Source organism: Chiloscyllium punctatum, chromosome 11 (genome assembly GCF_047496795.1).
Source record: "Chiloscyllium punctatum isolate Juve2018m chromosome 11, sChiPun1.3, whole genome shotgun sequence".
Lineage (NCBI taxonomy): Eukaryota > Metazoa > Chordata > Chondrichthyes > Orectolobiformes > Hemiscylliidae > Chiloscyllium > Chiloscyllium punctatum.
The window spans coordinates 34,463,570-34,479,043 of record NC_092749.1 but is presented as its reverse complement, the minus strand read 5'-3'; the positions used below and the strand labels follow the sequence as shown (position 1 = coordinate 34,479,043).

At 42.5% G+C, this 15,474-nt stretch overlaps 1 protein-coding gene across 1 annotated transcript in view; it reads left to right on the top strand.

Annotated features, from left to right (window-relative positions):
• Positions 1-15,474, top strand: part of msh2 (mutS homolog 2 (E. coli)) — a 91,078-nt gene that overhangs the window by 38,039 nt on the left and 37,565 nt on the right. Inside the window, exon 11 of the mRNA XM_072580607.1 lies at positions 2,737-2,834. Coding sequence (XP_072436708.1) covers positions 2,737-2,834 — 98 coding nt within the window. The remainder of the gene's footprint in view (positions 1-2,736; positions 2,835-15,474) is intronic.

The following is a 15,474-nucleotide window of genomic DNA, read 5'->3' as shown; positions in this document are numbered from 1 at the left end:
ACTTTGGGGCAACAGGAGGTAAGCCACTCGCTACAGTATTCCTAGCCTCTGACCTGCTGTTGTGGCCATAGTATTTAAATGACTAGTCCACTTTGATTTTTGGTGAGTGGTTAATCCTAGGATATTGGGGGGGCTTCGTCAATAGAGATGTCATTGAATATCACGGGGGCAATAGTTAGATTCTCTTGTAATGGTCATTGCCTGGCACTTGTGTGTAGTGTGAATACTACTGGCCACTTGTCAGCCCAAAATGGATGTTGTTGAGGTCTTGCTGCATTTTCCTTGGACTGCGTCAGTAACTGAGGAGGCATGATGCTGAACTATCTGTAATCATCAGTGAACATTCCCACTTCTGATCGTATGTTGGTGAGGTTATTGATGAAGCACTTAAAGATCATTGTGCTTAGGATACCACCCTGAGGATCTCATGTAGTGATGTCTTGGAGCTGAAAGAGTCATAGAATCATACAGCTCAGAAACAGACCCTTTGGTCCAACTCATCCATACCGAACAGACATCCCAATCTGACCTAGTCCCATTTGCCAGCAATTGGCCCATATTGCTCTAAACCCATTCTATTAATATACCCATTCAGATGCCTTTTAAATGTTGTAACTGTACCTCCCTTCCACCATTTCCTCTGGCAGGTTGTTCCATACATGCACCACTGTCTGTGTGAACAAGTTATCCCTCAGGCCCTTTTTAAATTTTTCCCCTCTCACCTTAAACCTATGCCCTCTGGTTTTGGACTTCCTCTACCTGAACAAAAAGATCTTGACTACTCACCCTATCCAGGCCCTCGTGATTTTATAAACCTCTATAAGGTCACCCCTCAGACTCCAGTGTTCCAGGGGTAAAAAGCCTCTTTAGCCTTGCCTGTAATTCAAACTCTCCAGTCCTGGCAACATCTTTGTAAATCTTCCTACGCCTCCCAACAACTGTAGCCATTTTCCTTTATGCTGAATTCATTATGCATAAGTTCATTAGATATTCTTAAATATTAGTTTCTTAATACTTTTTATTTTTTATGGAATTAGATCAGGTGAATTGTACAAGGAATTTGAAATTCCTTTTGAAGACATTTTTAAACTTGAAACTTCTTTGTGCTTCAACTGTAGTTGCAGTATTGCAAGGACTTTGCAATGAGAGCAAACCTTAGAATGTCGGCCTGTTGCATGAATACAATGGAATTTAAAGTGTTGCTCAATGCATTTTTCATTGAGTTGAGCTGAGCTGGTCAAACCAGCCTTGCTTTGCCATCTGAATTTGTGGATCTTAGATTTGTGGTTTGCATTCTGTAGTTGTCCTCACTGCTGTGAGATTGAGGAGGAGTGGAGTCTGGGCAAACTGATTGGAGATTGCTCAATCTCCAGGGCTCCTTTTCTGATTGCTGCTGTACTGTAGTGGGGATATGTTTTTAACTGTGATTCTCTGTATCCTGCATTCCTCTATTTAACTATATACTTTAGTATGATTGTCCACCATCATCATGATATCATGGTCTAATTCTGCCTACCTCTAACCAATATATGCTTCACCAAATTTTTCTTTTATTCATGTAGTTCTATCCATTTGCTTCTATCCACAGCATAATCCTTGGCAAAATTCAGTAAGCTAGGTATGAATGCCTGTTAATGCCATTCAGTTTTACCTCTTTCCTTCAGTGGTATAAACTATGCCTATGATTTCCAGCAGGTAATTCTATAATGCCCCTTTTATAAGGGGCAGAGATAAGGTGAATAAGAAGGGACTTTCTCACTCAGTAACTGAGAACATAGATTGAAAATACAAGTTAGGAGGAAAATTGGGAAATTCTGTTACCAGGAGGGTGGTCAGAGTCTGGAACTCATTGCCTTGAAAGGGTAGTTCAGTTAGAAGCTTTTAACATTTAAGCAATGTTTAGACATTCATTTGTGTTGGCGTAGCCTCATAGGCTGTGGGCCAACAGCTGGAAAATGGAATTAGTAGAATCAAATCTCTGACCGCACAGAAATGATGAGCAGAATGACCTCCTTCTGTGTTGCAAACATTGACTCTATAATTTGAGAGCTGATCAAAAACTTTCATTCTGTGGGCTATAGGTCTGATATTGCAGTTAGGGTTCGGAACCTAGAATTGGAGCATAACTTCACAAATAGTTCTCTAGTATTAATCAATATTTCATCTACAGAATGTACAATTTAATTCGGTTGTTTGAGAAACCAAACACAGCAGTAAGATGTGTTCAGTAAACTCTCTGTTCATGCAGAGCCAGAGAATAATTTTGACATAAGAATGCACAGCATCACATAATTGTTTTAGTGCAAAAAGATGCCATTCGCTTCTGCATCAGCTCATCAAACAAACACAAGATCATAAGAGTGATTGGAGGCTGCTCCTAGTGTGTAGGAAATAGCCTTTTTCACAATTCATCTAAATCTTAGTCACGCTTGTACAAAAGTTTGCTACACTATACTGGACATAACATATGGGTGGGCTGTATCCTGAACATCGCATCCCTTCATGCTTAATATTACTGGAGCATGTCCTGGTTCATTCTTAAATGGACTATCATTTATGACATTATCATGGTAGCATGCATGACAATTGGCAACAAGCTTCGAGCTCTGCTTGCCAAGTGTAAAGATGAAATATCCTTAAAATGTGCTGTTTAAAACGGAAACAAGAGGGTGTTTTGGTGTTGAATTTGCGGAATGTAAACTCAACTGTTTCTTTTATTCATTTCGTTTCTTACAGTAAATTGACATCATACAATGAGGAATATATGAAGAGTAGGGAGGAGTATGAAGAAGCTCAGAATGTGATTGTTAAAGAAATCATCAATATCTCAGCAGGTAAGAACTTGATGTACGGCAGAGAAGTTAAGTCCCATGTGTTGTGCAGCCTGCAATATGCAGTAAGTCTTGGATCCTCCTGGCAGTCTGGATGACCACATCTGTAGGAAATGCTGCCTTTTGACCAGCAACGTGCCAGGTTTTGAAGCTTGAATGTCAGCCATTAGCACAGTAGTGCACTCATGAGGGTCACTGTAATGTGGATGGCATGTTTTGAGATGTGGCCATCCCTCAGCTTAACAAAGTATAGTCAGAGGAAGAATTGGTGGTCACGAGTCAGAAGAAGGGAGGCTAGCAGGTAGTTTGGAAAGACACAGCATGCATCTCACTTGAGAATAGTTTGGAAAGGGTGACCAATGTCACAAGGTTTCTCTGGGGATTGCAGCCAGAGCCCAATTGCACAAAAGGAGAGCAGAAAGAAAGGAAGAAAGAGCAAATTTGGTAGGAGACTTAATTGTGAGATATACAGGCAGGCCTTTCTGAGTCCACAGATGTGACTCCACAGTGGTTTTGTCACTTCCCTCGGGCAAGGTCATGGGTATCTCTTGCTGCACACCATCCTCGAGGATGGTTCACATTGGGACCAACGACATAGGTGGAAGAAGGGATGAGGCTCTGGATTGAGAATAAGGAGGAGGCGATGGCCTGGTGGTATTATCACTGGGCTGTTAATCCAGTGTTCCAGGTTATATTCTGGGGACTCCGTTTTGAATCCCACCATACCAGATGGTGCAATTTGAATTCAATAAAGTCTAGAATTAAAAATCTAATGATGACCATGAAACTATTGTTGATGATCTGCAAAACGCATCTGGCTCACTAATGTTCTTTTGGGAAGGAAACTGCCATCCCTACCTGGTTTGGCCTTTGTGACTCCAGGCCCTTAGCAATGTGGTTAGAGATGGGCAATAAATGCTGGCCTAATTAGCAATGCCTTCATCCTGTGAATGAAATTTCTTAAAAAGAAAAAAAATAATTTTAAGGAGCTAGTGTCAGATTGAAAAACAGAACCTCAAAGTTTGTAAATTCTGGATTACTCCTGGTGCTGCTTGCTATTGAGCAAAGGAATAGGCCGTTATAGCAGATGAATGTTTGGCTGAAGAGTTGTTGCAGGAGGAAATGCTTTAGGTTCCTGGATCACTGAGTGTGTCTTTGAGGAAAGTGAGATGTATACAAGTTGAATGGGTTACACCTGAACCCTGGCAGGACTAATGTCCTTGCAAGGGGTTTGCTGGTGCTGTCATGGAGTTATAAAGTCATATAGCATGGAAACAGACCTTTCTGTCCCACTTGGGTCCATGTTGACCAGGTTTCCCATACTAAATTGGTTCCATTTGCCTGTCTTTGGCTCATTTCCCTCTAAATCTTTCCTATTCATACACCTATCCAAATGTCTTCGAAATATTGTAACTGCATCTATCACTTCCTCCAACAGCTCGTTCCACATACTGACCACCTGTGTGAGAAAGTCACCTCTCTGGTCCCTTCTCAATATTTCTCGTCTCACCTTAAACCAAGCCCTCTAGTTTTGAATTCCTTGATGTTTGCTATTGACCTTTTCTGCCCCTCATGATTTTATAGATCTCTATAAGGTTACCCCTAAACCTTTGAACAGAGAATGCTTAGGAGCAACTTGATTGACATTTAAAATTGTGCGCCATAGTTAGCGTAGATAAGATTCTTATCCCCTTAATAACCAGGGACTATAGATTTAAGGTAATGAGCAGGATGTTTACAGGCGATTTAAGGAAGAATTTCTACCTGGAGACTGGTGGGTGTGTGGAACTCATTGCCTGGATAGTCCGAGACTACCCAGCTTTTCTCTTATAACCCAAACCCTTCAGTCCTGTAACATCCTTGTAAATCCTTTCTGCGTCTTCTCTGTTTTAACAAATTCATTCCTTTTTAACGTTTGAGCAGCTAAGTTATTTAAACAAGTTTGACAAGAGGATGAGATACCACTTGCAGATACAATAGTGAGTGAGAAAAATATCGAAGGCAAGCCATGTCAGTCTGACAGGCAGAATGTATAAGCCAAGTTAAGACACAAGGGAACATGGCAGGACTGGTTTTGTTTTAATGCAAGGAGCTTTGTGAGTAAGGCAGTTGAGTAAAGGCTGCTGATTAACAAAAAAAGCTATGACACTACTGTCATGGTAGGACAGGAATGGCATCTCAATATTCCAGGGTGAAGAATCTTCAGTGAAACAGCAAGGGGTGTAAAAGAGGATGTGACATTGTAGAATTTGACTGCTTAATCCATATCACAATGAAGGGTGATTACAAAGTTGCTCAATTGAGGTCAAATGGATATGCTGATCAAGGTGGTCAGAATCAATGTGATGCAGGGCAGTTTGGCAATTTGGATTTAAAATTGGCTCTGACAGGAAACAGCATGATGGTTGAAAGTTCTTTTTGTGACCATGAGTTTGTGTCCAGAGGCAGGGTTCAGTGCTTGGTCCCTTGCCATTGGTGTATTCGTGATCTCGACACAAATGTGGGAGATTTGATTAGTAAGTTTGCAGATAGCTTGGAAACTGATAGCTTTTCTCCATGCTAGCTGCCAAACTTTAGACTACAGGATGATATGGATATAACAGTAGGAAAAGAAATTTAAACCTGAAAAGTGGTGTGATGCAGTTTGGGAAGACATAATGAAGCATGGGAATACACAATGAATTCCAGGACCCCTAGAAAGTATAGAGTATCAGATTTACCTCTGCAAGTCCACAGATCCTTAAAGGCAACAGGAACAATGGATAAAGTGGTTATGAAGGCATATGGGATATTTGCCTTTATTAGTTGAGGCATTGAAGAAAAGGACAGAAAGGTTATGATGGAACTGTGCAAGTCATTAGTTGCCATTTGAGCTGGAGTACTGTGTGGAATTCTGTTTAAGTCACTATTGGATGGGTCTGATTGCAAGAGAGAGGTGCTAAGGATGTAGTCCAGGCGATAGGGTTTCAGCTATAAGAGAGATTATAAAGGCTGGGATGTTGTCCTTAGAACAGAGAAGACTGAAGAGTGACTTGACGTGCAAAATTGTGGGCCATAGATAAGGTAGATAAGAATCTTTTCCACTTAGTAACAAGGAACCTTGGATTTAAGGTAATGGGCAGGATGTTTAGTAGGGATTTAAGGAAGAATTTTTCATGTAGAGGCTGGTGAGTATATGGAGCTCTGTGCCTTGAAAGGGTGGTAGGGGCTGGAACCATCACAATATTTAAATAGTAATTAGCTAAACACTTAAATCATTGCAAAATGCAATGCTTTGGGTCAAGTGCCGGAAAACAGGACAAGAGTAAATCGGTGCTTGATGACCGGCTTGGATACAAAGGACTAGGGAGCCTTGTCACAACTCTGTGACAACAGTGAACAAATAGATGTAGGATGCATCAGTTTCTAAAAGGGATTCAACAAATGAAGGTAATTAAGATCAGGGGGGCTTATGGTGTTGAGGCAGTGTATTAACATGTTGAAAAATGGCTAATCCACTGAAAGGGAGCAGGAACGAATGGGGCATTTTTGAATGTGGCAGTAACTAATGCAGTGCTGCAAAGATCAATGCTGGGCCTAAGCTGTCTACAAACTATATTAATGGTTTGGACGTTAATACACAGAATAATTCTATCAAAATTTTATAATGATAGAAATGTGGAATAGTAAGCTGCAAGGAATACACAATGCTGTAGTACGCTACAATCAGGTCAGTATTTAATACCCTATTATAAAACCCTTCTGAGGAAGAGTCACTTGACCTGAAACATTAATTCTGATTTCTCTCCACAGACTCTGGCAGACTTGCTGAGCTTTTCCAGCAATTTCTGTTTTTATTTTTGATTTACAGCATCCGCAGTCCTTTTGGTTTTTGTTTTGAAAAATATTTCTGTATTAATGTTCTGCAAGATTCATGGTGAGAGTTAACATGCTGGTACAGCTCAAAACTAGAAAGACAAATGGCACATTGACCCTTATTTCAAGAGGATTTAGGATACAGTAATAAGAAACGTTTGCTACATTTTTACGTAGCTTTGGTCAGAAAATACTGAAAGTGCTCCATACAGTTTTGATTTCCTTCCCTAAGGATGTAACAGTAATCAACAAAATCAGAAATTGCTGGAGAAATTCAGTTTTGACAACATCTATGGAGAGAAAACAGAATAACCTTCTTCAGAACTGGATCCTAGAATTGAAACATTAGCTGTTTCCTCTCCACAGAAACTGCCAGACCTCCTGCGTTTCTCCTGCTTTTGTTTGTTTCGGATCTCCAGCGTGCACATTTTTGTTTTATTTTAAGGATATATTTGTCTTTGAAGTTGATGCAGCAAAGATTCACTAGATTGATGTGCATGATGAGATCTTGAATAGATTGGGCATGTACTCTGCAGTTTAGAAGAATAGGAGGTTGTTTCATGGAATGTAGATTGTGAGAGTCGTGTCAGTTTAGCTGCTGAGAGGTTAGTCTCTAAACTCTGGAATTAAGGTGCATTGTCTGAAGGAAAGGTTCAATCATTTATGGTTGAGATGAGGAATTTCTTCATTCAGAAGGTTATTAAATCTTTGGATTTCTTTGCTGTATTGGATGTTTGGTTGTTGATTATCTTCAAAGCTGTGATTGATAAAACTTTGGGAATTTGTGGATCATACAGATTGAACTGGATTTGATTTCAGAAATGGAACACCAACTGTACCTCTCTGTTCCTTACAAGTACTGATGTGTTATTTTTGGAAGCTACAGAAATTACCATGCTATAGTGAAGCTAGGCGCTGGTATGGTGAACCTTCTTAAGATGTGGTTTTTCATTAATAACTGCAGCTTTAGCCTGTAGGATTTGATCCATTTTAATTAGATAGTGTGCTTTGAGATTCCAGCTAGTAATTAACCATAAGGATTTTTGTGTCTGGTTGGTTTGTCTGCAAAATCAATCTTACTATTGAGGGTACAAATAAGATACTGTAAATGACACTTCGCTTCTATTGCCACTATGAAAGTAGGGCAAGACATAGTTCCTGAGTGTGCCTCCTTTACAGCAGAGTTAAAGGTTATTGGCAGGAATTTTTTAATGTTGTCAGATTTGAATATCATTATTAGATTCGAGATAGTACCCAGCTTTACACCATCCTCAACTTTGACAGTTCGTAATGTCCTAAAAATGTTTTAAAAGTTAATTACAGCTAACTGTAGTCAGTGAAGTTTCATGTTGAATTAGTTAACAAGCTAGTAAGGCAATTGCATACTTAAACACAGTTATGAGAGATTATATTTGCATAGATACCTAATCCAATTCTTTGAGCTAATCTGAATTTGTTAACAGTGGACATACTGTTAACTTGGTCTCCTCGTAATGTGTTGATGCAAATGCAACCCAGTTTAACAAACTAACTGGGTAGCTTGAGTCAGACAACACCTGTGAATGAGGTAAAAACAATGACTGCAGATGCTGGAAAGCAAATACTGGATTAGTGGTGCTGGAAGAGCACAGCAGTTCAGGCAGCATCCAAGGAGCAGTGAAATCGATGTTTTGGGCAAAAGCCTTTCATCAGGAATAAAGGCAGTGAGCCTGAAGCATGGAGAGATAAGCTAGAGGAGGGTAGGGGTGGGGAGAGAGTAGCATAGAGTACAATGGGTGAGTGGGGAAGGAGATGAAGGTGATAGGTCAAGGAGGAGAGGGTGGAGTGGATAGGTGGAAAAGAAGATAGGCAGGTCGGACAAGTCCAGACAAGTCAAGGAGACAGTGCTGAGCTGGAAGTTTGAAACTAGGATGAGGTGGGGGAAGGGGAAATGAGGAAGCTGTTGAAGTCCACATTGATGCCCTGGGGTTGAAGTGTTCCGAGGCGGAAGATGAGGCGTTCTTCCTCCAGGCGTCTGGTGGTGAGGGAGCAGCGGTGAAGGAGGCCCAGGACCTCCATGGCCTCGGCAGAGTGGGAGGGGGAGTTGAAATGTTTGGCCATGGGGCGGTTTGGTTGATTGGTGCGGGTGTCTCTGAGATGTTCCCTAAAGCGCTCTGCTAGGAGGCACCCAGTCTCCCCAATGTAGAGGAGACCACATCGGGAGCAACGGATACAATAAAAGATATTAGTGGATGTGCAGGTAAAACTTTGGATGTGGAAGGCTCCTTTAGGGCCTTGGATAGAGGTGAGGGAGGAGGTGTGGGCACAGGTTTTACAGTTCCTGCGGTGGCAGGGGAAAGTGCCAGAATGGGAGGGTGGGTCGTAGGGGGGTGTGGACCTGACCAGGTAGTTGCGGAGGGAATTGTCTTTGCGGAAGGCGGAAAAGGGTGGGGAGGGAAATATATCCCTGGTGGTGGGGTCTTTTTGGAGGTGGCGGAAATGTCGGCGGATGATTTGGTTTATGCGAAGGTTTGTAGGGTGGAAGGTGAGCACCAGGGGCGTTCTGTCCTTGTTACGGTTGGAGGGGTGGGGTTTGAGGGCAGAGGTGCGGGATGTGGACGAGATGTGATGGAGGGCATCTTTAACCACGTGGGAAGGGAAATTGTGGTCTCTAAAGAAGGAGGCCATCTGGTGTGTTCTATGGTGGAACTGGTCCTCCTGGGAACAGATACGGCGGAGGCGGAGAAATTGGGAATACGGGATGGCATTTTTGCAAGAGATAGGGTGGGAAGAGGTATAATCCAGGTAGCTGTGGGAGTCGGTGGGTTTGTAAAAAATGTCACTGTCAAGTCGGTCCTCACTAATGGAGATGGAGAGGTCCAGGAAGGGGAGCGAGGTGTCAGAGATGGTCCAGGTAAATTTCAGGTCAGGGTGGAATGTGCTGGTGAAGTTGATGAATTGCTCAACCTCTTCGCGGGAGCACGAAGTGGCGCCAATGCAGTCATCAATGTAGCAGAGGAAGAGGTGGGGAGTGGTGCCGGTGTAATTACGGAAGATCAACTGTTCTACATAGCCAACAAAGAGACAGGCATAGCTGGGGCCCATACGTGTGCCCATGGCTACGCCTGTGGTCTAGAGGAAGTGGGAGGATTCAAAGGTGAAATTGTTAAGGGTGAGGACCAGTTCGGCCAAACTAAGCTGCACCTGGGAATGAGTCTTTCAAGCTTCCTGGGTTCAGTTGAATTTGAGTGGATTTATTTGAAAAGACCTTTCTTTATGTGTTTGTAATCAATATTGTTTCTTTTGTGTAATATGGTTATCCTTTACATAGAAAGCATGACTTATTTTTCCAAAACTGAGACGTGCCACTGTTATTTTATTTGTTAACATTTTTATTGAGAAATTTTTTCTTTACAATTTTAAAACATTACAAAAATATAACAAGATAAAATTTTAACAATTGCAATGAACTAACTACTGTCTTACTGTAGAAAAAAAAAATCAAAACTACACTCACTTCAAATCTATAAATAAATATATAGTGCTACCCAGCACATCCACACAGAGACTCTCAACCTCTGGGAGCCTTAATTATTACACCATATTTATTCGGGATACTTCTTCCCAGGGCACAAGACTCACTAAAACCTAATCATCATGGCGAAACAAATGCCCTAATTAAAATGGCAGACAAGTCTGCTTCTAGGTAATGCAAAAAAGGCTGCCATGTCTTCTGAAAAGGTTCCTTTTATGGTGCACAATATTTGTGAGGAAGTCCAAAGGGGTGAGTTTCATAATTAACTTGCACCACTCCCAACAGGCCTGGAGGGTTCTCAGACACCCAGCTCATCAAAATGTTCTTCCTTGCAGAGTAAATGAGAATGTTAACTAGTTTTTTTTTCCACGTGCATCTAAGGAAGATAAATTTGGCAGATCCAAGAGTAGAGAGACCGGGTCTACCTTAACTTTGGTCCCCAGGACCCTCCCTATTACTCCTGCCACAGTGCTCCAGTACCTGCGAAGCTTGTGGGTATGACCACAAACGGTGAGTGAGTGCCTATGCTCATTTCGCACTTGGAGCACATTAGCGATGCTCCCTTTTTGAATTTTGAAAGATGATCTGGGGCCAAATGAATCCTTCAATTGCATAGCGTGTGTTCTGTTACAGATCGAGATCTTTCTCGCGTTCTCTCAAATGTTCTCCCATGTCTCTGAGGGGATCGCCACTCCCAATGTTTGCTCCTAGACCTCATTAGTCAAACACTGCATCCCTGTAGGTGGTAAGGAGTACTAACCAAGAGAGTGCTTGTGGCATGAAGCATTATCCTCCCTATTAGAGCTGTTGGGGTTGGTCAAAAGCGTAGTCTTCTTTTGGATGAATTCCCTAACCTGAAACTAACAAAAAAGATCTCTGCTGGACAATCCATACTTGTGACTCATTCGTCGAAGGACATCATGACCTCCCCTCAAACAGTATTCCATAACTGTCCTCATCTCACCCATAAACAAGATACTTGTAATGGGGCACTTTGCTTGGGACGCCTCGATATCCAACCATATTGATCTTGGGTTCTTACAAGCCCAATCTCTCTCAAAGGACAGAAGGGACCTTAGTTGGTACCTCTTAATATCCAGGAAGTCTCCCTTCACCACTAGGGAGAATTTGCACGGGATATAACAGACTAGGAAGAGCATTCATTTTGACAAGGGCTATTTGACTTAACCAGGAGATTGGAAGGGCCTCCCATCTTTGAAGGTCTTGACAAGCAAATGAGCAAAATTAGCCTTAAATAATTGATCAAAGGTGGGAGCAACAAAAATGCGTCCGTAAAGAAAACCCCCTGTGATCATTTAAAGGGGAGTCATAATTCGCCTTCAATATCATATTCCCTTGAGACCCCCCCCCCCCCCCCCCCCCCCCAATGGGCATAGCCTCCAATTTTGCAAAATTGATCTTATATTGTGAAAAATAGTCCATAAGTTAATATGTTGTACTAAATGGGGTACAGAAACTGCCAGGTTTGATATGAGTAGAGCATCATCTACATATAACGTAATCTTGTGTGCCCTTGATCCCACTTCTGGGGCAGCTATGTTAGGGTCCTTACAGATGGCCTCTACCAGCGGCTCAATCACCAGTGTAAACAGTAGTGGTGAGAGGGGACAACCTTGCCGACTGCCCCTACCAGTACTGAAATTACTGGATCTTACACTATTAGTGAGAACCGCAGCCAGAAGGTCACCACACAGAGCCTCCACCCATTTGATGAAGACCTCGCCTAGACCAAACCATTCCAAAGTATTTTTAAAAATGGCCATTCCAATCGATCAAATGCCTTCTCTGCGTCTAAAAAGAGCACCAAACCCTGAACCAATCATTGCTGACACGCTTCTAATATTATTGGAAGACCTACAGCCCTTTATAAAGCCCGTCTGGTCCTCCTAAACAATATAGGGCAACACCTCTGATTCCTGAAGAAGGGTTCATGCCTGAAACATCGATTCTCCTGCTCTTTGGATGCTGCCTGACCTGCGCTTTTCCAGCAACACATTTTCAGCTCTGATCTCCAGCATCTGCAGTCCTCACTTTCTCCCAACACCTCCAATCTCAATGCAAGTGTTTTGGAGAAAATTTTAAAGTCTTGAATTTAACAGCGAAATGGACCTGTATGAAATACAGTCCTCCGGGGTCTTCCCTTTCTTGAGTATGAGAGAGATGTTAGCCTCTCTCAGGGATTGCAGGAGTTGGTCATGACTGTATGAATAGTTGTACATGTCCAGCATTGGCCCTGACAGGATATTTATAAATTCAGAGCTGGGCACCTTCCCACTTTGAGGCTGTCTTTCTGCCTGCTGTTTTTCTTGCGCTTCGAGTGGGCGTTAAGAAGAGACACCTGTTCTGAGGTCAAACTTGGTTCTTTTAAAAAAAAGATTCCATATTAGCCCACCAATCCTCACAGCATTCCAACCAATATAACTCAAAGTAAAAACTCTGAAATGCCGCATTGATCCTATTAGAATCACACGTAAAAGTTCCAATGCCTTCACTAATTGTTGAAATGCATTAGAGGGCGCTCTTTTTCCTGGCCAGATATGCCAGGTATTTGCCTGGCCTGTCACCATACTCAAACTGCCTTTGTTTCGTGAAGAGAGTTCTCTCTTTGCTGTTTGAGTGAGCATAGAGTTCAAAGCAACCCGGAGGGCTGTGACTCGCTGCAGTTTAGCCATTGACAGCCTAGCAAAATATTCTGACTAGGCTGCCTTCAACTGTGCCTGGAACAGATGTTGCTGCTGTCCCTTCCGTCTCTTCCGGCTAGCGAATAAGAGAACTATCCTTGTAGCATAGGCCTTAGCAGTCTCCCAGAGTATAGACTGGTTACTAGCTGTACCCAAATTGATAGCCAAGAATACTTTGAATTCACTGTAAGTAATCGATAAACATATTGTCCTTGAGTGTAAAAGGATCCATCTGCCAATGCCCGGGGACCTGTTCTGTTGCCCTTAATCTCAACCTCGAAATACACTGCTGCATGATCGGAAATGGCTGTTTTCAATTTTCCAGAACATCACCAAATCCAGAAAAACCGAAGATGCTAAAAAAAATCATTCCTGGTATGAGACTTGTGTGGATTAGAGAAAAGGGTGAAGTTCTTACTCGTAGGGTGGAGGCATCTCCAAATGTCCACCAGTCCCAATTCCACACACAAATCAACCAATTGCTTGGATAGCGAAGAGACATTTGGGGGACCTTTGGGCATTCTATCCATTGTGGGGTTCATGAGGCAATTAAAATCTCCCCCTATGATAGTGTGTCGCATTCCAAGGGCAATGAACTTCATGCATCAGTCAGGAATGTGAGGGGGTGCGCTAGTGGACAATAAACATCACTTCATGTACCAAAGCTTTAAGAATTACAAACTGCCCATATTCCTCTTTAACTTGATCTAATAGCTTAAATGGGAGACTCTTCTGGATAAGTATCGCCAATTCCCCGCTTTTAGTGTTAAAGGACGAAAAAAACACCCGATCAAACCCACTCTGCTGTAACTTTAGGTGCTCCTTATTATTATGATGGGTTTTTTGCAACAGGATGATATCAATCCTCTCTGAGATTCGATAGTACTTTTTAAAAATCTTAATCAGCAAGTGACTCGCCTTAATATTCCAGGTGCACCATTTAAGGAGACACTTAGGCATATTCCTCTACAACAACTCTTGAACCTCCAAGAGGAAGAACCCTACTCACAGCACGCCAAGTGTAAACAAATGAAGACTCAGAGTCTAAAACAATATGCACACAAAAACTACATTAACAATACTTTCAACAAACTGCCTCTACTAAAAACCAACAAACTAAATCAATTACAGCATGCACAAAGCACTTGATAGAAGATTCTTTCCCCTTTGCCCACAGGGGGCACTTACACTACCCGGATACACCTCCATAACTCCTAGCTTGAGCTGTGCCCCAAACTTAGGCAATGGATAAACAACAAAAATAGAGATTATCAACAAAAAGATTAGGAGTTGGCACTTCACCCATCCCTAAGCCTACCTTGACCTCAATTATCACTGTTTAAAAAAAACAACACTTTCTGCAAAAAAAAATAAAGAAAAAGGAGAAGTCTACAAAGTAGAGAAAAAGGGAAAAGAAAAGAGGACCATACTGTCTATGTTCTTTGGACCATCTGGTCTGTTTCAAAGTGTCCAGAAAGTTCTTTGCTTTTTCTGAGGAGTCAAATACATGCACGGACCCTTCATGGTTAACACTGAGCACTGTCAAGTACCTGATGGAATACTGAATATCCAAATCCCTTGGTATCCTCTTCACCTCATCAAAGGACTTCCTCTTGCGGATCACGGCTGCAGAAAAGTCTTGAAAAAACATAATCTTTGATCCTTTATAAATCAAGGCCTGAGGATCCTTTTCCAGTGACCTGGAGGCTTCCATTACCTTTGTTTGTCCCTGTAGGACTGGAATCACACTAGGACCGGGCAGGTGTGCTGGTCCAAACCGGACCTGCGCACCGCCACCAAGTGAGCTCTCTCAATCCGCACCCGGCCCGCCATGGCCTCCCAGCCCAGAAATTGAGTCAGCCATTTTTCAAGGAAACTGGCTGGCTGCTCACCCTCCTCTTGCTCTGGCAGCCGACCACCTGGATGTGTTCTCTTCAACCTTGATTTTTGAGGTAGTCAACCTGTTCTCCTAAGGTCTGTACCTGCTTCTCCAGGGCCTGGATACATCCCGCCGAGGAGTCGACCGTGCTCTCTGTCACAGTCTGCTGCTTGATCTCCTCCACTCGCTTCCCAGAACTCTGCAGCTCCTGTTCACGCTTCTGCAGCATGGCTGAGATCGGTTGTAGTCTGGCATAAGTCTCAGTAATCGATGCTTTGATCATATCCCGGAGTTCACGATCTCTGCAGCCAGGTCTTGTTGCACAGGTCAGTCCATCGGGACTTTGGGGGAGGCTGGAGCAGCAGCCGTGGGTGTGTCCAGTGTTGCAGGGGAGTTGTCCTGTCTGTTGTGATTTCTTCTGTCCTTTGCCTCTAGTCACCTTCCCTTACCAAAACAAAGTACGTATTATTTCTACAAATATTAAACTGTCTTATTTTCTTCAAAATAGCTTAGTTGGGGAGGGTAAAACCACCACTTCACCTGAGTTCAGCAAGGCAAACCTGTTATATCACTGCCAACTTGGAACCCAGTTATTGCATTCTTAACTGTAGTGGAAATAGAATGATGGTACTATTGAAGAACCAGTAATTTATAATTTAACCTTTCATTTCACGTGTGTTTCCGTCAGTCTGC